Source organism: Panthera tigris, chromosome B3 (assembly GCF_018350195.1).
Source record: "Panthera tigris isolate Pti1 chromosome B3, P.tigris_Pti1_mat1.1, whole genome shotgun sequence".
Lineage (NCBI taxonomy): Eukaryota > Metazoa > Chordata > Mammalia > Carnivora > Felidae > Panthera > Panthera tigris.
Window position 1 is genome coordinate 93,179,538 of NC_056665.1, and position 25,055 is coordinate 93,204,592.

At 35.3% G+C, this 25,055-nt stretch overlaps 2 protein-coding genes and 1 pseudogene across 9 annotated transcripts in view; 1 reads left to right on the top strand and 2 right to left on the bottom strand.

The window, feature by feature from the left end:
• Positions 1-6,205, top strand: part of FANCM (FA complementation group M) — a 71,059-nt gene extending 64,854 nt beyond the window's left edge. For 2 of the 3 annotated variants that reach the window (XM_007097542.3, XM_042989624.1), the window contains one exon: positions 570-827. In XM_007097542.3, coding sequence (XP_007097604.2) covers positions 570-708 — 139 coding nt within the window. In that variant the 3' untranslated portion in view covers positions 709-827. Of the gene's footprint in view, positions 1-569; positions 828-5,649 lie in introns of those variants that run through there. The other variant, XM_042989623.1, reaches the window with a different exon arrangement.
• Positions 3,272-25,055, bottom strand: part of MIS18BP1 (MIS18 binding protein 1) — a 57,364-nt gene continuing 35,580 nt past the window's right edge. For 4 of the 6 annotated variants that reach the window (XM_042989628.1, XM_007097543.3, XM_042989627.1 and 1 more), the window contains 7 exons: positions 23,083-23,950; positions 13,957-14,129; positions 13,029-13,189; positions 10,643-10,791; positions 6,138-6,225; positions 4,386-4,440; positions 3,272-4,203 (listed from right to left, as the gene is read on the bottom strand). In XM_042989628.1, coding sequence (XP_042845562.1) covers positions 4,100-4,203; positions 4,386-4,440; positions 6,138-6,225; positions 10,643-10,791; positions 13,029-13,189; positions 13,957-14,129; positions 23,083-23,950 — 1,598 coding nt within the window. In that variant the 3' untranslated portion in view covers positions 3,272-4,099. Of the gene's footprint in view, positions 4,204-4,385; positions 4,441-6,137; positions 6,226-9,242; positions 9,294-10,642; positions 10,792-13,028; positions 13,190-13,956; positions 14,130-23,082; positions 23,951-25,055 lie in introns of those variants that run through there. The other 2 variants (XM_042989629.1, XM_042989630.1) reach the window with 2 other exon arrangements.
• Positions 18,852-19,784, bottom strand: LOC102955217 (annotated as a pseudogene).

The window sequence follows — 25,055 nt, forward strand, 5'->3', positions numbered from 1 at the left end:
CAGTCTTAATATTTTTAAACGGTTACTGTAAAATGATTCTTAGAACTACTTCATAGAAATTTTATTTAAAAACTAAACATGTATAAGTGCATATTAGAGTATCTCATTCAGTAAAGACTTTTTGCTTCCCAATGTTACAGTCACTGCATGAAGTTGAGGACGTTAATGGAGGGAAAAGATAGGCACCGCCTTTGGGGAGCTTAGAGTCCTCTGAGAGCTAGACAGCGCTTGTATTTGATCTTGCATTCTAACATTTCTGGGCTGTTTAGTTCTAGAAGTAGAAAAATATCACAGTATAGATTTTACTAGTTTTTGATTATTATATTGCTTGAAAAGGAAAATTTTAGAAAATGGGTTATTTTAAATTAAAGGCCCAGGTAAGATGTTGAAATTGTTATAAGTGACTTTGAATATAGGGAATAAGTATGTTTTATTTAAACCATGCTAAGGACATATTAACTAGATGTAAAATGCTTAGAAGAAATGCTTTTCTTAAAGGCTTATGTTTGGTGTTCTTTAAGCAAGTAAGAATATTGTGTTAAGTCAAAAAGTTCTAATTTATTTTTCAGCTCACCTCAAGAAATCTCCACATGTGCACAAGTAACTCATCAGAAGGCTGAGGAGATCTATAGATATCTTCACTACGTATTTGACATGCAAATGTTACCAAATGGTCTTAACCAAGGGAGACTACAATCTGATGCATAATGATACTGCTCAAGGTGCGGTTATGAAAGAACTCTCACAATACTAAATGCATTTCAATAATCATTGCTGTGGTCTGTGATAATCAGTTTAAAATATGTAAAATAATATTCCCACATCTGTTTTATGTGGTGTACATTTTTATTTATATAGATTATAAATTATTTTAAAAGAAAACCTGACGTTCAGTAATCATTTTCATTAACTAGATTATGAAACTCATTCTTTTACTGAAAAAAAAAAAAAAAAAGGTTTACTGAAGGAGCTATTAAGAAAGTAAAAGCGGGCGCCTGGGTGGCTCAGTCGGTTAAGCATCCAACTCTTGGTTTGGCTCAGGTCATGATCTTGCGGTTTGTGAGTTCGAGCCCCACATTGGAGCCTACTTGGGATTCTTTCTCTCTGCCCCTCCCCTGCTTGTGCTCTCTCTCTCTCAAAATAAATAAATAAACTTAGAAGTAATAGAGTTAGAGACATATTTTAGAATTTTTCTAAAGATTATAGTACTGTGGTTGCCATTTGTTAGCATTAATAGGTTGAGGTGTCTGCCACCAACTTAGTGGTCGTAATTTTTCCTATATATAAATCATAATATCTAGAATATTTTCAATGTCCTGAATCTACCTATATATTGGATAAGGGCAGTGTGTATATGTGTGTGTGTGTGTGTGTGTGTGTGTGTATAGGGCAGTAGCTGTATTGTGAGATAAATGCTCTAGTAATTAGTAGAGTTGGAAATTTAACTGAGTATGTTCATCTTACCAAAAGTGTCTCAATCAAGTACAGTCAGATCCTGTTATTATGAACTTCACCTTACATACACTTTTTTTTGTTGAAATACCATATTCAAAGAAGTGGGATATTGGCTTAGATTTGGGAAATTTAGTATAGATGAGCTGTTGAATAGGGACTTCGTTGTGCCCGTAACAGTGTATCTGTGATATTATTAATATTTTAAGACAGACATCTCCACGTTTATATCTGCAACATCTGAGGCCCTTCTTTCTAGTCAGTCTAGTGCTAATGCAGCCTTTAACTATGGATTCCCACCCCCACCGACACCCCCATTTAGAGTTTATTCTGTTTGTCTTATTTTTTCTTGCTACACTGTAGGGTAGGTGAACCAACATCACAGCGGAGAGGTCTCCTTGCCTTAGACTTGGCAGGGGCTTCAGAGTTCATCCAAATCAAATTGCTTTTTTTCTTATCAGGTGATTGAAGTGAGGCCCACAAACAAGTGACTTACTCAAGTTTACTGGGAAATCCAGAACCAGAACCCAGGAACTAGATACAATTATTTTTCACTAAAAAGTTATTCTAATTGTAAACATAGCTTCCTTGGGGTAGTATAAATTCTTAATTTTTCTGAGACTAGCAGATTTCATAGTTTTGCTATTCAATAATTCTGTCAAAGCCAGAGAGAAAAGAAGTTCTAGAAGTTGTTGGCTGATGTGCAGCTATTGATTTATTTCTCAGGCTTAAATTTACCCTTTAGTATCTTGCTTTGCTATAATGGACTGGACTTTTTGAATATTTCTACCTACAGTGAGCATGATTTAAGCTTTGTCAGTAGAAGGAAGAAAGGGGCTTCTTTCTTGTTCCAGTATGTTGTTTTGCTGCTTCTTGTTCCTCTTACACGGGGTTAGCGGTGCATGTGGGTGGGGACATTTGGTGGTTCTCTGCCTTACCTCAGCAAATTCACATTGACTTGGGCAGATGACCACCTTGCAGCATCTCCCATGCAGACAACAGTGTGCTCAAATTCTTTGTGTCCACCCATCAGACAAAATATAAGTTAACATGGTATGAGGGACATAACCTAGAGGATTTCACTTACTTATGCTTGCTGTGTACAGAGATTTATCCATATTTAAGCTGCAATAGCCTTCATACTCTTACTGGTAGCACTGAACTTTCAGCCCTGCTGATGATTAATCTTTAAGCGCGCTTTCAAGTGTCCTTTGGAGGTTACTTCAACCCTTCCTAGCATAACTTATGTTCTGATGGGACTAACCAGGTACCTGGCAGGTGGGATACAATAAAACTGACTAGGAAGGACATTGAAGCAGTTCCAATAGGACACGGAATTTGGGGGAGGAGGGCCACACTCTTTGGTTTGTATTAAGTCTGTGCTGCATCAAAATTATCCCTTTGTTTCTCAGTATAACTACCTTCTAACTCCTTAAAAGGAGTTAACGTTAACATTATCCATTAACATTAATAAGCAGCATGGTATTATACCAAATACTGGCAACTTAAGTTCTTATACCAAATACTGGCAACTTAAGTTCTACAACAGTATTTCACTCTGAAATAATCCCTCATTTGTTCCATCCATCCACAAAGACATCTAAAGGTCTTTGTGGCAGAAACAATTATGATCTCAGTCTAACTGTAATATTCTTGTAAAATCTTATGTTTCTATAAATCCTATAGTTTTATAAACTGACTAAATTCTTAAAAAAAATTATGTTTTACTAAAAGTTCTGGCATTTTTTTGAAGAAACAAGCTGAACCAATAACAAAATGCCTGTTTAATTTTAATGATCCAGCAAAATACAAATCCAAATGTTCTAAAAGCAAAATTTATTTGAACAATCTAACTGGAGAGAAAGGGTAAGTGAATATATACTGTAACCAGAGGAGAAATATTCTGTCAAATTTTAAAACAGAATGACAGAATAAGCTAAAGTTTATTTCCAAAGGAGCTGTCTGAAAGGAGGAAAATAATGTTTTATTAAGACATGGCATATTAACTTGACTCTTTATAATGGTAGATCAATTACGTGAACGTCTAATCCAGTCTTTTTAATACTAAGGCCAAATGTAAACTATGAATGTCTGCATATGTAAATAAGGCTTAATGTGACAAAATTTATTCTCTGATTCTACCTAATAAAAGTACTAAATTTACATAGGTTTCATAGCTGTGCCAAAGATAAGTTTTAAGGAAAAAATCAAGTGGTAACAAATGCTAATACAGTTGTCATGAATTTGTAGCCAGCAATACAGTCTACTTTTTATTTCCCCTCCCCTACCCCTTAAGGGTAGCAACATTTTCTTGGGAGCTTTTTAAAAAAATCTGTTTAGGACATGATTTTCTTAAACAGATGCTTAAGAGAGACTTATCTAGAATATTTTAATGTTCAAAAAACAGAAATATACAAGTATGTATACAAGCAAAACAATTTTCCTTATATTTTAGTAACCTGTATCAATGAACAGCATTCTACAGAAGGATGTTTTACTCTGAATACAAACACCTAAAACCTTTGAGAAGGAATCCACAATTTCATATGAAGGCACATTATAAGGAAAATAATATGTATTCCAAAAAAAGATATAAATACACTGTCTGCTTCTTGACAAAAATCCTGGAAATATTTTCTCATTTATACTATGCAGAATCAGAGTTTGAAAAATAATAATCTTTCTCTTCTTCATCTAAAGACTCCATAGCATTGGTGAAAAGTTTTCCAATACCAGAGTGTTCTCCTAATTCTGTAAAGAGAAATTTAATAAAAAAGATTAATATACTTCTAAAAGTAATTTCAATGAAATTGAAAATAATGAGAAACTGAATAGGTCTGCCCACTTGCAAGCAGCTAATTTTAGTACCATGTGAATAAAGAGACTATCTTACAATAGAACTGAGCTACCAAAGAAAGATACAAATAAATTACCTTTGTTATACAGAGTTTTTTTCCTTGATGTTGGAGTTGAAAACTCAGTTTCAACCTGTAAGAGAGTTCATGTTAATAGCTAAATAGTACCTCCTGTGAATTCTGCCTCAAACATAAACAGAATAAGCTTGCTTCATCCCCTGAGTACCTCGAACACATGCCTATAACAATACCTAATCACATAAGTATCTGTGAAACATCTAATTCTCCTTTAAGTTGAATTTATCCACAGAAAGAATACTTCTTCAATGTTATTTCCCACTGCCGGCAAACTATAAGAAAATATTACAAACTAATGCTAATGCTATAGAGGTTACAAGATAGTCTATGGGCCTCTGACAGTTGCCAAAATCTAGGTACTCATTCCATTCCATGACACTAGCAAAATTTAAATTGTTGATAGACAAGTTTTAAGTGTATGATTGAGACTTACTACATCAGTGCTTTTAAACTATTGGCCATGGCTGGCTATCTTTAAAAATGAAAAGGAATAGAATAGAAAATATGACAGGGCATATTCACTGTATTAAGAGTGAATATTGTTGAAACTTTCAAGATACACTCGTGTTCAGATTGTGACGTAAATGTACTTTGAAATGAGTTAAAACACTATTATATCATTTAGCTCTCAAGATCATTCAGTGACATTAAATCAATATGATTCCCACACTGATGGTACATTTTACTCATATATGAACAAAACGAGATTAGAAAGTTCAAGTAGCTTATTATAAAGCTGTATGGTCAGTCAGATCTTGAAATAAAAATTTTTTGACACTAAATCCTTTGCTCTTTCTATCCTCATGCATTGACTAAAATATGAGTCAATGAAAAAATAGGACTAAATCACAAAGATACCATAGTTTGGTAGGCTACTCAAATTATGACCCATTAAGAAAAACAAAGGCCCAGTAGTGCTTAGGATGATGTCAGAAATGCAGAGAAATAAAAATTATTAATAGGAATAGTCCTTATAGATCTATCCATATGAACTTTTCATCATTATGCAGACAGAACAGACTGAATGGATTAGGATCTTGCTACCACTCAGTATGGTCCATGGATCAGCAACACAGACACCTGGATTTGGTGAGAAATGCAGAAATCTCAAATCTGCTGGATCAGAATCTGGTGTTTAACAAGATCCATAAGGGACTTCTATGCACATTAAAGCTTGTGAAAAAACTGTCAAAGCAGCCTAACTTCACACTGGCAAAATAGGAACTAGAAGCCAAACAAGTCTTTCTTACTATGTTGATTCCAGGTCCTCTGCAACAAACCAAAATTTCATTCTCATAAGGAATGTGAGACTGGAAAAAGAGAATCTAAGAAACATGGAATCTGTCTACACCTTCAATTTTAGAGATTTCTTTTGAAGAATTTAGTCTCCAGGATGATTTTAAACCAAACTGCCCAGAAGTGTCTACCATTTCCTATGGACAAATGAAACCCATAAAGATTGGATGTGATTATGTAATGCCAATGTTTAGTTTAGAAACTCTGAGAAGAATTATACTGCATGCATGCTACAGTAACAGTATTTCAACATGGGTGAGGGAGGAAGAAATTGCCATAACCTGATCAGAAGGAATATACAATCAGGAGAAAAGGTGGTCTTCAACATTTTTACCTCCATAAATTGTATTTCTCTAAGATTAACTACTTTGAGAGCAAGGACTTACATAACTTAAAACTCCACAATTTGCCATCTATCAATATATCAACAGATGTGATGGATAAATGAATACTTACTGTTTTTTTCTTGATATTGCCCCAGACAATGCCACCTTTACTTTTATGTTCTTTTTGCATACGAAAAACATATTTATCACAGTCATCCCTGTTTGAATACAAAATAGTTTTGTCAACATTATCATATTTCTATTCACAGGTTGAACAGCAGTTGACCAAATTAAAATGTGTTCCAAGCTTTATTTAAAAAAATTTTTTTAGCATTTATTCACTTTCGAGAGACAGAAACAGAGCATGAGTGGGGGAGGGGGCAGAGAGAGAGGGAGACACAGAATCTGAAATAGGCTCCTGGTTCCGTGCTGTCAGCACAGAGCCCAATGTGGGGCTCGAACTCTTGAACTGCAAGATCATGACCTGAGCCAAAGTCGGACGCTTAACTGACTGAACCACCCAGGCACCCCTCCAAGCTTTTCTAAAAAGTGTATTTTCTGGGAAACAAAAGCAAAAATAAACTATTGGGACTATATCAAAGTAAATAGCTTCCCCCTCCCCCCCCCCCCCCACCCCCGGCAAAGTAGATAGCTTTTGTACAGCAAAGGAAACCATCAACAAAACTAAAAGGCAACCTATGGAATTGGAGAAGATATTTGCAAATGACATATCCAACAAAGGTTTAGTATCCAAAATATATAAAGAACTTATAAAACTCAACACCCAAAAAACAATCCAATTGAAAAATGGGCAAAAGAAATAGACATTTTTTCCAAAGAAGACATCCAGATAGCCAACAGACACATGAAAAGCTGCTCAACATCACTCATCCAGGAAATACAAATCAAAACTACAATGAGACAGCATCTTACACCTGTCAGGCTAAAATCAGGGGTGTCTGGGTGGCTCAGTCAGGTGTCTGACTTTGGCTCAGGTCATGATCTCGTGCTTCATGAGTTCAAGCCCTGAGTTGGGCTCTGTGCTGACAGCCCGGAGCCTGAGATTCTCTCTCTCCATCTCTGCCCTTGTCCTCATCTCTCCCTCAAAATAAATACACTTTAAAAAAAGAAAAAGAAAATGGCTAAAATCAGCAACACATGAAACAACAGGTGTTAGGATGTAGAAAGGGGGGAATCTTGCACTTTTAGTGGGAATGCAAATTGGTGCAGCCATTCTCGAAAACAAGAGCCTCCTCAAAAAGTTAAAACTTGAACCATCCTATGATCCAGCAATTGCACTACTAGCTATTGAACCAAAGAACACAAAAACACTAATTCAAAGGGATACATGTACCCCGATGTTAAGAGCAGCACTATCTACAATAGCCAAATTATGGAAACAGCCCAAGTGTCCATCAACTGATGAATGGATAAAGATGTGGTATACATATACAATGGAATATTACTCAGCCATCAAAAGGAATGAAATCTTACAATGACATGGATGGAGCTAGAGAGTATAATGTTAAGCAAAATAGGTCAGAGAAAGACAAATACCATATGATTTAATTCATATGTGGAATTTAAGAAACGAACAAAGGGAAACAAAAAGAGGCAAGCCAAGAAACAGACTCTCAACTATAAAGAACTGATGGTTACCAGAGGAGAGGTAGGGGGATGGGTGAAACAGGTGGTGGGTTTTAAGGAGGGCACTTGCTGTGATGAGCACTGATAATACAGAAGTGCTGAATCACTATATCATACACCTGAAACTAGTATTACTTTATGTTAACTGGAATTTAAATAAAAACTACAACAAAAAGGTATATTTTTCTTTTCCATTTTTAAAAAGACCATGGTGTACTGATAGAAATGGACAAAATGCTTCAACCAAACATTTTAAAGGAAACACTGAATATGAGCATTCTAGGAAATTATGGTTTTGCTTACTGTTCATTGTCCCATTTGTGCCCTTTCCAACCACTATCTTGCTGCCTCTCTTTTCCAGAATCCAGAGACTTCTTGTCCCTGGACTCCCTTTTATTAGACCTCTCACTCCTTTCTCCTGTTCACTTTCTTCCCCATCACACTGAATCTCACAGGTAACCATTTTAAGGATATACCTGGTGATGAAAACTCTCAATTCAGTCTTCAATTCAGTCCGCAAGTCTTTTATTTCTACATAGTTACATCTTGTTTATATTCTCCACACCAACTATGAAATTTTTTTTCATTTCTTTTTACTTTCTTTCCCCTCTCATTCTTAGCAAACAGGCTTGACTCAAGTAGAGTTACAAACTGAAGCCAAACAGAATGGCTATTTCATTTCTCCCTGCAATTTCTAGTGCTGCTTATGACAGTAAATCTCAGTTGAACAACACTTCTGATTCTCTTGGCTCCAAGATCCTTTTTGATCAATGATCTTTTCCTTTATGACTATTTAGGAGCAACCTTAAAGGTATGACACGTAGAAATTTCTAAATGTGTGATTGTATTAAGATATTAATGTGAACCACAAAAAAATGCTGCGTAGCTAGTAAGAAGCCTAGCCAGCTGTTCAGGATCAGTACCTCATGACTCTGTTGTCAGAAGAAGTCACTTCTGAAGTGATAAAAATTGTTTCATTATTGAAAATTGTTATAAAAAGGAAGTAATCTATTCGAGCTGGTGAGTCAAGAGATAGTGTAGAGGCCTAGGAGACATTTTTTAAAATAAAAAAGTTTTAGGAAATATATTCATGATATAAATGAATCTATGTATACTATGTAGTCTATAAGAAAAAAGAATGTATTCCTGTAATTGTAAAAGTGATACACCAAAACTCACTTAAATGTAATTCAATAACCTAGATAACAGCTGGTGATGTTTTTAGTCAAGAAATTTCCTTTCTGAATACATGCTGTTGTGAATTGGAATCATATTGTATATAATTTAACTTCTTAGCTTTTAAAAACTATTGTCTACTGAACACTATTCTTTGTCATTAAAAATTCTTGAAGGCATGGTTTTTAATTATTACTTATTCTATTATGTGGATAAATCCTAATTTCTTAACTTATTGGACATTTAGGTCATTTTTATATTTTTAGTATTATGTTTCATGATGAACATCTTTGTTCATACAAATTTACATACATACTTGCCCAAATATATTTCCTCAGAATTGACTCACAAAACCCAAGAGCCAAAGAGATGAGTATTTTAAAGCTTTTCATGATTTGGCCAACGTGCTTACCAAAAGCTTTGTCCAAAATTATACTCTGAATACTTTCACCTGCAATGAATACTAAATAAAAAATAAACAAAAATAATTTGTGGATTGCTGGGGAAAAAATATGTTTTTAATAAATAAATGCAAATTAAAATTTCACCAAGCTTCAGGAGACGAATGAATACTTTTTTCACAGTCATTATTATTGGCTTTTGCCTCATACCCCATGGAAATTACTCTTACTAAAAACAGCATTGTCCTGCTTGATTGCCAGATAGAATGGCTTATTTTCAGGCCTCATTTTTATTACTTTCCATTTTTTCTCTGTGTCATTCAATTGCTGGCCACCCCTGATTTTTCTTAATTTTATTTATATTTTAAGTGCTTCTATATTCACATAGTTCAAAATTCAAAAAGCTTCCCTCTTATTCTACTCTCCAAGCTATCTTAGTTTCTCTTTGTAGGGATCACCCGTTTTCAATTTATGTATTCTATAAGAGATATTTCATCAAAGGAAAGCAATTCTGTATATATACACATATATATGCAAGTATATACATATACATACATAAATACACAGCTCCTATTTACACAAATGATAACACGTAATTCATTGTATCTACCTTTTTTCATTTAATAAATCGTGAACATTTTTCTGTAATAATAATTTCCTCATTAATTTCTATGGCTATATAATAAACCAATTTTTGTGATTAGTCCCAGTGGTGAGGATTCGAATTGTTTCCAGACTTTTGCTATTATAAACAATACCCTAAAAAGCTGTACATTCACTATTCTAAAAGCAGGATGGATAGGTTAAAGACTGTGTGTATTTACAATTTTGATAGATATTTACAAATTGCTGTCTGCAGAGACTGCACTAATTTACCTTCTCCTCACTAGTAATGCATGAGAATGGCTTTCTTTTCCTCTTAATTTGTAGGAGTGCTGTATTAGGAATATTAGCCTTTTCCTTTGATGGGTTCCATATACTCTTTTCTCAGATTACTGTTGACCTTTTGATTGCTTAGGGTGGTTGGTATGGGGTAAAACTTTTTATTTGGTTGACTTTACCATTTGTTTTGTTAGTGTTTTCTGAGTCTTGCATCATAGTTAGAAAAGACTTTCACTAATCTACAATCATAAGATAATCCTCCAAGGTTTCTTTAGGTATATTTTATAGTTAAATTTGTTACATGCAAAACTTTGATCCATTTGGAATTATCCTGAGGTAAAGTGTGAGCTGTGTGTCCCTACTGAACACCACCCCTACTTGTTGAAACTGTCCAACCTGTACTTCTAGAAACTATCCTTTCTTGATTTCCTTTTTAATGATGCCTCTTCTCATTATTGACATCTACTCTCTTCAACTCATGAAATGCCAAATGCTGATGCAGAGATTACAGTATCATATGCATATTTACCTATTTATAGAGGCTAGCATGCCAGGACTGACATGCTGACACTGAGGAGTTTTTGCCAATGGAAAGACAACTGATGATGGAGTTGTTGGATTTTTGTCCATACTGGGCAGAATATCATCCTCTTCTGCACTGTCCTGGAGACTTGGCAACTAAAAAACAAATATTTCTTACTAGCCAGCAGGCTCCCCTAAGAATGGGATTTCTCATTATCACTAAATATTTTTGGGTGGGATGGAACAGAACCTTAACCTCCAAAAAAACCTTATTTTCTATTGTGTTAAATGGAGACAATGACAAAGTTGTGAAAAGACCAGTGTCAGCAAATGTTTTCTGTAATGAGTTAGTATATATTTTAAGCTTTGTGGTGCATACAGTCTCTGTCCCAAATATTAAACTCTACTGTTGTAGCATGAAATCAGACATAGCTATGTAAACAGTGAGCATGTCTATATGCCAATAAAATTTTGTTTATAGAAAATGTGGTCTACCGAATTTGATCCATGGGTCATGGTTTGCTTACCTTTGTGTAATCAGAACAAAACAGAATTAATTCACTGAATATTATAGGAACTCAAGCAAGTATTAAACTTTTGTGTATATATCTAGTAAACAGCAATTCAATCATTAAGATTTTATCTAAGTTTACATCAAAACATTAGAAAAAGTGGATTTATCCCACAGAAAATGAACTTACTTCACTGCTTTCTACGTTTTATTATTTTTGTTTTTAAAATGTCGCTACTATTGCATTTAAGCCAAAACATATATAAAACCTGAAATGATGGTAGAATTATATAAAGGATATAACCTCTAAAGGACCATGGTTGTTATGCAGGGAACACAGTAAGAGACTCAGCTGGCTCCTTTAGAGATCTCCCTTTACAACCTCTGTAGGCAAATGGAGCCTAGATAATGATGTTACTAAATTCTTAAAGCATTTGTGTTGCCTTTTAATATTGGAGATAATGTAACAATATTAAGAAATGAGGGGCACCTGGGTGGCTCAGTTCATTAAGCATCCAATCCTTAATTTCAGCTCAGGTCATAATCTAACAGTTTGTGGGATCGAGTCCTTGCATTGGGCTTCACCTGCCAGCAAAGAGCCTGCTTGGGATTCTCTCTCTCTGCCCCTCCCTTGTCCCTGTGTGCTTGCTCGTTCTCTCTTTCTCTCAAAATAAATAAAGTTAAAAAAATACATTAAATGAGTAAATTAAAAAATTATCCCTGATGGTTAGCTCACTAAAAGATTTTATACTTCTATCAGTTGTCTATATCTATCCATTTTTGCATTAACCTTAATATTCTTAACATTTATATTCTAGAAATAGTCTCAAATTTGTACTTTATATTGTATTTGACCATTTATGAAGAACATCCTTATTGGATATAGACTGCTTCCAGTTTTTTGCTGTAAAGATAAACCTGCAATGAAGGTCTTTGTGGAGACTTCTGGCTTCTTTTGAATTTCTTAGGATAAATTTCCATGAACAGAATTAATCTTATGGCTCTCAAATATTGCCATGATGCTTTCCAAAAGGTATGATTCACTTATACATCCACTGATGTATGACTATTTCAAAGTTTCCACTGCTTTTTGTTATGGAAATTTTAACTTTTTTGTAAAAGATTCTGTAATTTGGAATATATACATATGATTTACTTTGTTTTCCTCCAATTGCTAGCCAGTATAACTAACCACTTTTCCAAATATTCATTCAGCCTTTAAAATATTTTCTTGCCCACTTTTCCCCTGTGATCTTGACAATTTTTAGTATTCCAGTAACATCTGAATGAGTTCTTCATATTATAAGCATTGTCTTTATTTGTTGTAAATATTTTTCCCCAATTGAAGTTTTTAGTTGTACGATTTTTCATACTACAAAAAATATTTTATACATTCAAATGTCAACTTCGTGCTGTCATCTAATCCTTCCATTGAATTTACTATAGAGTAGGTAATAATCTTTTCTTACCACCTTTTTTTTTTTGTTTTTAAGTAGGCTTCATGCCCAGTGCCAAGCCCAATGTGGAGCTTGAAATCATGACCCTGAGATCAAGACCTGAGCTGAGATCAAGGGTCAGATGCTTAACTGACTGAGCCACCCAGGTGCCCCATCACCTTTTTAAGTTTGCCTCATTACATACGAAATTTTAAATATAGACGTTTAGCCTATTTCTGGGTTTTCAATTTGGCTCTACAACCATTACACTGATGAGAACAGCATGTACTGGCAGACTGCTTCCTACAGTACATTTTGGGTGATGTCTGTATAGGCTATCAATCCTTGGCCTAAATACTAGGGATGAACACTAACCATATATAAAAATGAAAGATGTAAAAGTCAATATAAAGAGAGCAATGATTTCATGCATTTAAGACTCTTACCACTACTCTCTGGTTCTGCAAAGGTGTTGTACTGAAAAAATCATCATGATCATCTTTTGGCAACTGTTCCAGAAAATTCCTCATTTGCTGCTTCCTTTTAAGAGTTCCCACTTTGGCAGTTATCTTAATCATTTGCTTCTTATCGGCATCACCTATTTTGCCTTAAGAGTTAGCAAACATTTTGATAAGGATTCGTTTATAGTAAGTGCTTTAAAGTTAACAGATTTTACAAAACCTAAACTGTTTATCTGTATTAAGTATACTCACCTACTATTAGTAAATCTCCAATATAGCAAATGATTTTTTCTATACTGGGATCTATGCAGTATGACTAGCCCACAAGATACTCATGAAGAAACTACATAAGATTAGCCAGTGTGAGGTGAAAAAGTTCTATACCCTGTGAGAAAGGTTACCTCCCATATTCCCCTTGCTGAATGCCTAATTTATTGATTTTGCAAAAATATAAACCTTACTGGATTAGGGTAGGGATAGGATATGCTCTAAAGCTTAGTACAAGTCCTGTCATAAACCCTAAGCAGGAATGCGTACTCCTGGGGAGTACAAAAACTAAATTTATTTTGAATTTTATTATGAATTTCTAGAGGGTCTTTCCCAAGTGGCCTCAGATTACAATAGACTCTTTGAACAATAATCCAGATATTGGAATCTTTGGATCTAACTGCATATCTAACTAACTGCATCTAGTTTCCTAGAACAAACTCAAAGCACAAGGCTGCTAAGGCTACTATTGATAGAAGTAACTGTCTAGATAAGACCTAAAAATTAAATAATGACCTTTATAGTTCTTTCTAGCTTTAACATTTTGAGAAAACACCTATAAGATGATACATAAATATCAAATACATCTAGTGACTAATCAGAAATCAATACTGAGAACTAAGCAAAAACAATTTATAAAGATTACCATTTTGGCCTTTGGGATTAACTGGTTTTTTCTTAGTGACAGGTTTCTGGGATTCTTTTCCTCTGGGGTCTTCCATGTACTTCCTCTGGCATTCTTCAGCAGATCGAGAACCTACAGCCATTGCTACATCTGACCAGAAACCAGGTTTGTGCTTTGGAAAAGATGCAAAAGCACTATGGAAGACCAAAACCAGTTGAAGAACCAGAAATTCAAATCAATAAAAACAACATCCTGAATGCATACCACTAAATCAATGAGATTTATTGAGCTAAAGGAATCATTCTAGATAACTGTTTGAAAAGAAGATACCATTATTTCCATTCAGTAACTTACTTGAGTGCTTAAAATATAAAGGTGTAATTTTACATATCGAGTAGATACCTTCTATTTTGTTGTATTCTATGAAACCTGAACAATCATCCCAGGTCTTTCTTTCAACATCTTTTTCCTAAGTCCACCTATCAGTGATTTGATCTTCTGGGGGACTTTAGCATGACTAACTTTTCAACAATGTTGCTCAAACCTTGCTGGTGCTAAGTATATTGGAAAATGAGCTCTTAGTTCCTATATACTCTAGGTTATAAATTCTTATTAAAAAGTGTTATTCTTGGGGCACCTGGATGGCTCAGTTGGTTAAGCGTCCAACTCAGTTTCAGCTCAGGTCATGGTCTCACAATTCATGGGATCAAGCCCCATGTAGAGCTCTATGCTGTCAGCTTAGGATCCTCTCACATCCTATCTGCCCTCCCCCACTAGTGCACACGGGCTCTCTCAAAACAAACTTTTTTTTAAAAGTATTATTCTTGCTTTCACTCTATTATAATTTACAGAATGTGATGTTTTATATATAATTGAGGGAAATGAAAACTGAAAGAGAAAAAAACTGTTAGTCAATATAAGGTTGTCATCTAATTTAACAAATGAGTTACATTCTAAAGTTTATTTGTAAATATTCAGAAACTGGTACATGTATTTCTGCTCCCCTCCCTCCCAAATATATTTTACGTATTGCAGTTAAGCTGGCAGTTCAGCCAGAAAAGATCTAATTAACCTATGCAGCGTTATTATGCTGGTAAATTTTTAAAATCAGCTCTCACTGAAATAGTCCTTATTTGTAGTGTTTGCCAATTTCCATATTGTAAGTAACTATTGTGGCTGATTTCAAGCTACCAACATGATGTCTCTGAATGTGGAATAAGAAATGTGTGATGGGACACAATTATACAGAATTTCCACCATACAGACACAAATGATGTGAAGAACTTAAGGCATATATAACAATAATAAATTTAGTAAAATAATTAGGAAGTGATGAGTTAGGGTATTAATAAATTTACTTGTGAATCTGTGTGAATCTGATCTTGTGAATGGGTACCACGTGACTACAGAATACCACTCATTCCATGTACAAAAGGAAGACAAATACTTATTGTTAATGAATGCTCTACTCTTTTGCACATAATCATTCTACAGGTGTTCTAAAGTAGAGAACTAAAAGGATATGGAGGCTCAAGCTTCCATTTGTGTACATTGTTTTCCATTTGTGTACATCATTAATTTGCAAGTGTAGAACTGCTAGGACTATTTTTCATGATAAAAATACTTAATGCGGGGCACCTGGGTGGCTCAGTCGGTTAAGCGTCCTACTTCGGCTCAGGTCATGATCTCACAGTTCGTGGGTTCGAGCCCTGTGTTGGACTCTGTGCTGACAGCTCAGAGCCTGGAACCTGTTTCAGATTCTGTGTCTCCCTCTCTATCTGCCCCTCCCCTGTTCACACTGTCTCTGTCTCATGAATAAATAAGCATTAAGAAAATAAAAAAATAAAAATACTTAATGCATTTAATGAGAAATTAGTCTGTAATTAACACATCTCTAGTTTATCCTAGATAATTTTTAAAGGCAAATATAGTCATGTCACTCCAATTCTACTTAAAACTTGCTTTCATAGGTGACAGAGGAAGAAAAAAGCAACTTGCTTTTATAATTTCCTAGCATGAAAACCAAAGCATTTAATATGACTTTCATTGTTCTGGTCTCTCTAGTCTCATCCCGTACTGTTCGTCCCTCATTTTCTGTACTCCACTTATTTTGGCCTTCTTTTAGGATTTCTAAATGTGTTTTCCTCCTATCCACTTTTACATATGCTGTTTTATTTCAAATGAACTTATCATGGAAATTTGGCTTAAATAATTCTTATTTGTCCTTCAGATCTTAGTTCAAGTATCTGCTTAAGCTAAGTCAGATTTCCCTGATCTATATTCTCCTAAACTTAAAGAGTGATTATTTGCTAACTAGGTTATAAGCATGATGAGTACAAAACTGGGCTGCAACTCAGAGTCATTGGAGTTTAGATCAGAAGTACAAGCAAGCAGGGCACCTGGGTGGTTCAGTCAAGGTTAAGTGTCCAACTCCAGCTCAGGTCATGATCTTGTGGTTCCTGAGTTCGAGCCCCACATCGGGCTCTGTGTGAACAGCTTGGAGCCTGGAGCCTGCTTCAGATTCTGTGTCTCTATCTCTGTCCCTCCCTTGCTCACACTTAGTCTCTCTCAAAACTAAATGAACATTAAAAAAAAAAGTACAAGCAAGCAAATAAGGCAGTAAAACAAGTAAACAGATTCATAAAGTCAGCCCCTTAAGATTTCAATTTAGTAGGTTTGCATTGGCAACACTTCACATTTTTCAGAAGTTCCTCAGGTGATTGTTCTGCTGTGCAGTCAGGATTAGAATTACTTTATGTTAAAAAAGGAGCATTATATCCCAATTGAGTGGGTAGCAGGAATACGTGATGACAAAGAAAGGTTACAGGGAAGAGGTGACTGATATGTGAGGGAAAATTTGAAGGATGGATAAAATAGAACAGTTGAAAATGAGGCAACAGTATTGACAAAGAAATGAAGATGAGGAGACAGGACATAAGGTTAGGGAATAGACAGTAGTTCGTATTTATAGTATGGTAAATTTCAAAGGAACGGCTGCAGATTAGAGCTTTGAAAAAACTAGAGAGTCCAAACCCAAGCTTGCCATATCTAAATATTTTAGTAGTATGCAGTCTAGGCACCTTAACATATTTTTTTTAAGTTAACATACAGTAAATGGCCTTTTTGCATATGGTTCTATGAATCTTAATGGATAAACAGATTTGTAGAACCATGATCACAGTTAGGATACAGAAATGTTCCATTACACTGAAAAAAATTCCTAGTGCATCCTCTTTGTTGTTGTCCACCACTATAATCACCAGCAACTGCTGATCTCTTTTCTTAGTTTTTTCTTTCCAGAATGTGATATAAATGGAATCATACAGTATGTAACCATTTGATCTGGCTTTTTTCACTTGGCATAATGCCTTTAAAATTCATTCAAGTTGTTACACACACCGATAGTTCTTTTTATTACACAGTCGCCCATTCATTTAAGAGTGTACCATGGTTTATGTAGAAAGTTCTATGGAAACCAACAGAACTGAGCTCTATAAAACCACCATATAAAGTTGTTTGTGAACTTCTGTGCTCACACCACAAATTATGATATATTTTCATTTCTGTTCAGCATTTTTTTTTCTCTTGAGACTTTGTCTTTTTTGACCCATGGATTATTCACAAATATGTTATTTAACTTTCAACTGCTTGGAAATGTTCCTTTGATTTTTCTTTTATTGATTTGTAGTTTAATTCAACTGTGATGAGAACACCCTCTGTATGACTTCAGTTATTTTAAATTTGTTAAGGTTTGTTTTGTGACCTAGTCAATGTTCTATCTGGTGAATGATCCATCTACCCTTGGGGAAAAAAATGTATTTCTTTCCCTATTGTTGAATGGAATGTTACACAAATGTTGATTAGATAGTTGGTTGATGGTGGTGTTCAGTTCTTGCATCCTTGCTAGTTTTGTCTACTAGTCAACCATTACAAGAGAAAAGCATTGAAGTTTCCAACTATAAATGTAGTTTTAACTTTTCAGTTCAGTTGTTTCCTTTTAGTTATGTCAGACTTTGATTCATGTATTTTGAGGGTTCGGTGCATATACATTTAGGATTGCTCTCTTCCTGGTGAACTCACAGTTCTATCATTTTGTAATGTTCTTTATCCTTGATAATTTTCTTTGTACTGAAATCTTTGATAGGGTACAGCCACTCCAGCTATGAGTGTGCGTATTCTTCTACCTTTCTACTTGTAACTTATCTATTCATATTTGAAGTGAGTTTCTTTTACATGGTAATAAAATGGAATGTTTTTAAATTCATTCCGACAATCTGTTTTTTAAATGGTGCATTTAGATCTCTAACATAATGTTTGGATTTAGGTCACCCATTTTATTTGCTTTCTGTTTTGTTTCCTATTTCTCTATTTCTTTTCTGTATTTTTTTTTTTTTTAGTATTTTATCTATTGTATATAAAAAAAAATCTTTGTAGTTTTTAGTAGTTGCTCTAGTGATTACTACAAACATACTTAACAGTATTTTACTGTATTTTAGTAGTTGCTCTAGTGATTACTACATACTTAAGTTTTTTACTGCTCAAGTGGAATGTAAAAATTTACCATCTTCTCCATTCTTCTTTATATTGCTTTGTATTAAATTTACATATATTGAAAACCCCACCATACATTGTTAATATTTGCTTTCAGCCATTAAACATTTTAAAGAACTCAAGAGAACAATTTATTATTTATCCAGATACCATTTCTCTTGCTATTCCTTCATACCTGATACTGACTGCCTCCTTCCTCTGTCCTCTCCATTCTGTTATTGAGCCTATCTAGTAAGTTTTACATTTTGATTATCCTATTTTTCCAGTTCTAAAATTTCCATTTGATCCTTCTTTTTATCTTCTATTTCTCTCTGAGATTTTCTAAATTTCTGTTCTTTTCAAGAATGTATGCTCTTAGTTCCTGGAGTTTTCTTTTTTCTTTTTTTGAGTAGAGAAATCTGTCTTTATTGGCTAAACAGGCTACTTGGGAGAGATGAAACGGGAGGAGTAGGTGGCCCAGATGCTGGGCCTGTCCTGCTTCAAAGGCTTGTAGGTGGTGAAGAACTTGCCCACGTAGTGGTCAATCACCTTGGGCTTAATTTCCACCTGGTTGAAGGTCTTGGCATTGTAGACAGCCAACACACTGCCCACCACCTCGGGCAGGACGATCATGTCCCACAGGTGCTTCTTAACCACCTCGGACTTCTCCATGGGGAGAGCATCCTTCTGAGGCTTCCTCTGCAAACTTCCGTTCAGCTGCCACCACTGCACAGCCCCATACAGCTGCATCAATGGCTTGTAAGATGCGTCCAGCAGCTGGTCTAGATCCATACCGTGGTATGAGAACTTATGGGAAGGTGCGCTTCTTCTTCTGCTCTACTTCTGCCATCTTGTCGGCCTTTTTTTCTGAAGCAATTTTATATACCTGCTTCAGAATCTTGTCAGATAATTTCAACATCTGTGTCATCCTAGCAATGGCATCTGTTCTTTTTTTTCCTATGAGAGTTAAAAATTTTCCTGGTTCTTCATATACTAATTTTGGATTATTTCCTAGGCATTTAAAAATACTGTAAAACTCTGGGTCATGTTTGTATCCTATGGAGAATGTTAATATTTTTGTTTTAGCAGGCAATCAAGCTGGTTGTAACCTGAACTATAAATTCTAGTCAGTCTTTTGCAGTTGCAGTTTCAGTATCAGTTCCATTTTTAAAGTTTTGCAGTGATATTAAAATATTCTGTGTAGGAGACACTGAGTGGCTGGCTTGGAAACTGGGGGCCAGTCTACCTCTTAGTTCAGTTGTCAGTCTTGAGTATGCTGTTTAGGATCAAATCCTTAAATGCTCAACTCAGGAGTGAGATCTAAAATTCATAAACAGGGGCGCCTGGGTGGCTCAGTCGGTTGAGCCTCTGACTTCGGCTCAGGTCATGATCTCACTGCTTGTGAGTTCGAGCCCCACGTCGGGCTCTGTGCTGACAGCTCAGAGCCTGGAGGCTGCTTTAGATTCTGTCTCCCTTTCTGCCCATCCCTGGCTTGCACTCTGTCTCTCAAAAATAAATAAACATTAAAAAAAATTAAAAAAAAAATAAATAAAATTCATAAACAACTTTATATAAGGTTGTTTTCCCTAGATCTTCCCTTTGCAACTTTTAGTTCCCCAGGATTCCTGTTTTTGGTTCTTTGGCAGAAAGCTAGGGCTTTAGTTACCCAACTCTGGAGTACATATCACACAACCGCATCTTTCTGCAGTGTGAAGCACAAAAGACAGAAAAAGAAACATGTAACACAAGTTGCCCTACACTTTCTGAGTCCTATATTCCAGAAGAGGTTTCCTACTTTCAGGATTTTAGGTGCATATGGGCTCCATATGCTGCTGTGATTTTTACCCCTGCAGGACTGTACGCAGACTGGGCCATAAGAGAAAGGAGAAAAGAAAAAGAGAACTGGGGATTTCTTTCACTGTTTCTGAGTGTTAGTAGTCCCCTTCCCTCTTCCTCAAGCCAAAAATATAAGGCTTTTCTTTGAACTCTCTTAGTCATGCCTCAGCAACAATTTCTAATTTTTAAGTGGCCTTAATCTAGGTTAAGGAACACCAAAGGAAAACTGGAAATCTGCCCCCACTTCAGTGTTACTTAAAATTCTAGTCTTTCTGGGAATGCCTGGGTGGCTCAGTCATTTTCCTGATTTCCTCATCTTACTGGGAACTGGAATCTTTGCAGTTCAGGTATTAAAATAATCTTCTTAGATGATATGGATATACAGTAAACGTTGAGAACCTTTACTATAACGAAACAACAGGAGAGATAGCTGGAAAGATAATTAAGGTAAAGTATGATATGCTGTCAATTTAAGGCAGAATGATCTCCATATAATTTGAAAATGAGTAAGAATGCAGTGAAGGTTTCTGATGTTAGAATCACAACTATACATTAAAACTAACCCGGGGGCGCCTGGGTGGCTCGGTTAAGCGTCTGACTTTGGCTTAGGTCATGGTCTCGCGGTCCATGGGTTCGAGCCCCGTGTCAGGCTCTGTGCTGACAGCTAGGAGCCTGGAGCCTATTTCAGATTCTGTGTTTCCCTCTCTCTCTGACTCTCCCCCATTCATGCTCTGTCTCTCTCTGTCTCAAAAATAAATAAACGTTAAAAAAAAAAACACAAAAATTAATCTGGAGAGGGGCGCCTGGGAGGCTCAGTCTGTTAAGCGTCTCACTTCAGCTCAGGTCATGATCTCACAGTCTGTGAGTTAGAGCCCCACATCGAGCTCTGTGCTGACAGCTCAGAGCCTGGAGAGTGCTTCAGATTCTGTGTCTCCCTCTCTCTCTGCCTCTCCCCAACTCATGCTCTCTCTCTCAAAAATAAATAAAACTTGAAAAAAAATTTAAAGAAACACAAATCTGAAGATATATAAAACAGATCACCAGATGAAAAAAACAAAGTACAAATACAAGGCTACTTCCATTAAAGTAGGCAGGCATTAAAAGTCTGAAAAAAAGTAGTGTCAAGAAAGGGTGCAGATGGAATGGTCCTGTGGGAAAATCTATAGTTCCTTGGGAACTAATTAGATTTTTTAATTTTTACTTTTCATTTTATTTATTATTTTTTATTTTTTTACAAAGTTACACAGGAATAAAAAACACTGGGAAGGGGTAACCCCCTCATCCCCAGGAGTGGGCCAGGGGGACAGAGGCTACCTGAGGTATCAATAATGATCAAGGAGTTTAAACCTAGTTGACTGAAAGAATTCCATTTTCAGAGTCAGGAATGTCAGACAAAGTAGATAGGCAGGGAAAAAATGTTTGGTTTTTGACACATTAAGTGAGAATCTCTGTAAATGAGATTTATAGAGAGATGTCCAACAGGCAAAGGGAAATAAAAATCTAAATATAAGAATTTAGAACTAGAGATACAGACTTGGGAATCCCTGTCCAAAGAGTAAAGTTAGAACTATAGAAGGAAAAGACCATTGAAGACTACATTATAATAGGAAGAAAGCATCCAAAAACAAGAACTATGGAGAAGAAGGAAAATTATCTTAACTACCTGAAGATAAGACAGAGAAAGAACACTTAAGAAATTAAAAAAGGAGCGTAGTGGCACAGAGATGCCTGAGGAATAGTGTTTCAAGAAGGTAGATCTGAAAATAAATTCCAAATATTATAAGGTTAGGGAGTACTCAAGCAAGTGAATCACTGAATGTAGTATGTTTCTATGCTCTTCACTCTGATCAATCACATCTTCCTTTCTACTAGATCATTTCCATCAACACACCACCATACTCTGGCATGAGTCCTCTTACAAACAAGCAATCAAACATATGTCTTCCCTTATCTTCACATTCTTCTATTACCTATCCATTTTGTTGTCCCCTATCACTGCCAATTTCTTGTGTTGTCCACCTAGGTTGTTTTTACTCTTTCACTCACTCTTCATTGCTCAGCTATGTTTTAGCTTCCAGTGCTACTGCACTACTCAAACTGCTTGTCAAGGCTATGTAGCCAAATCCAATTCTTGTCATACTTGGTTTATTACTAGCACTAACCATGAAACCTTGGATGGATCACCTAATTTTTGAGGCTATTTCTATTCTATAAATGCAGGGAAAAGAGCATCTTAAATAATCTGCAGGTCTGAATTCAGCTTTAAGGTTTTAAAACAGAAAAAATAACAATAAAATATTTCTTAAAATATGAAGATCTGAGAGAGCAGCATTTGTCTATGTTAAAATATTTTCCCACACCCTGAGGTATAAGTGGCAAATAAATTATACTGTATACAGTGTACATGGGATCACTTTATATACATTTCATGGGGAAATGATCACCACAATCAAGATAAATGACACATCCATCCCCCACACAGTTACCCTTTTCCTGAGGGGGAGGGTAGCTGTCTTGAAATATTAAATGGAAAGAAAATAAGGTTAACTTTTCCTTTGCTCATATGCAAGTTGTAGAGATGGCCACAAGGTACCTAGTTAGAAGTTTTATCTGTATTCTCCCTATATTCTTTGTATAAATTGTTATTTCTCTCCATGTGTTTTTGGATATTTTCCATTTTAATGATTAGAGGTCACCAAATCAGCCCTTTATTGGAATTTTTAGGTCTTCGATTGTTGTGTGGCCACTCTAGATATTTCAGAGTCAAATCTAACTACTTACCAATGAAGTTTCTGTAATTCCTTCTCATTCCATTCCTCATCCTGAATTAAGCCAGGAAAACATTCAAAAGGATGCCTGTTTGTCTCATCAGATCTGATCGCCTCAATAACTGGAAACTCATTCCTAATACCAGACTTCTGAAGATTTTCTTTAGCAGAACATCTAGCTTTCTTTTGTTTGATATAAAATTCACTTTCACTTTCTTCAGTTTCAGATTCAGAAATCACTGGGATTTTCCTTGTGGTGTTTCTTGTGCTTTTCCTCAGGTGAACCACTGTTTCTTCAGGATTTCTTGCTGTATTTTTCTTAGCAACTGCAGCTTTCCTTCTAATTCCCTTTTCTGTTTCACTCTCTTCACTAGACAAATCTGATGAGGACTGCTGCTTGTAAAATGACATAGACACATTTTTTATTTTCTTCGATTTTGGTAACAACCTTGCATTTTTCTTAAAGTCAGAGGTGACCATTTGTCCTTTTTTAGGACTAGATATTTTGATTTTCTGGTTGACAGTGAGTAAATCACATTCACTGCAGTCTTCCTTGTTTTTACTTTCATGGCCCTCACTAAACTCAAATGCATTTTTGAAGGTTTTTGTGGGCTTACTGATCAAACTGGTAGTTTCATTTAAGTCTGATTTACTTTCTTTTTGATGCTTTGGCACTGCAAAATCTGTAACTGCTTTAATAGTGCTATAAGACAGATTATACTTCATGCATTTTTGTTCTATCACTTTTTTAGATTTAAGTGGTGTCATTAAAATATAAGCTTTCTTCGGATTAAGAGCCATACATTTTCTTTCTTCGTCCAAGAAAAACGGTTGCCTTAAGGTCAGAATGTCAATGGATACATTCGATTCTTCAGTTCTCTCTTTAATTTCATAAGACAAAACCAAAGATCAAAATCTCAAATTAGCTACAAACAAAGCACAGATTTTTTTTTTCTAAAATAAAATATATATTTTTTTTCTCCATAAACTCCATTGTACACACTACTGTCATTATTAGTTTTTCAGAAGCACCGGTTGATTCAGATTACTGCCCCTTCAATTGTAAACATATTTTTTATACCAACCGGTCCTTGACTTCTTAAAGTCTACTTAGTGTACATATAAGTTCCTCTGTCTGGCCTTCAATGTAGTTCTAATCTCTCACTGTACTCAAATGTGAACCAAATTCTATGTCTACTACACCACGGTTTTCCTGATTCTCAACTTTTCACTAATATCATTCTACATGGAAAGTTTTCTTCACTCAAAAACCAAATCACTACCTGCTTCAATTCCATTCTATAACCCACCTAATCCACAAACTTTATCCTGATTCTCTCATTTGAATGAAAACTCTCCTTCAAATTTCCAGAATACTTTTAAATAATGCCATGTTTGACAATGTGCCTTGCATTATACTTAACAAATTTGTCTTTGAAGTAGACTGAAAAAAAAAAATCCTTAATGGTATGAATTTTGTTTTCGCTTTTGGAATCTTTTTTTCTTTCTTTTTTTTTTTGCAGTTAGTACAGAGTCTTTCACATGTACAGTGAATGATAAATCAGTATTTGTTAAATCTTATTTAGGTGACATAAGAAAACCAGTAAGGTTGCAAAACCTTACTAGGTATTTAATATACGGAATGGAAGCTATCCTAATTAGGGGAATATGGAACTCGATAGGTATGGCCCTATTCTCATTCCCAGTGGTGGCCGTGGAAAGACATTTCTGCTGATTCACCCAAACTCCATGAAGTATCATGGATAACAAGCAAACCAGAAATTGAGAATCTTTATTATACTGTGTCACTAAAGAAAGCAAATTAAAATGAGAGAAATTCTCTAATTTGAAACTTAAGAAACCAGAAGCCAAACTAATTTAATTTCTAATTGTAAATTATCCAATTGCAATTATAAATATATACAAATTATAAACTGTCACAGCAACCATCCTAGTTAAATACTTCAATGACCTACACATGTTACG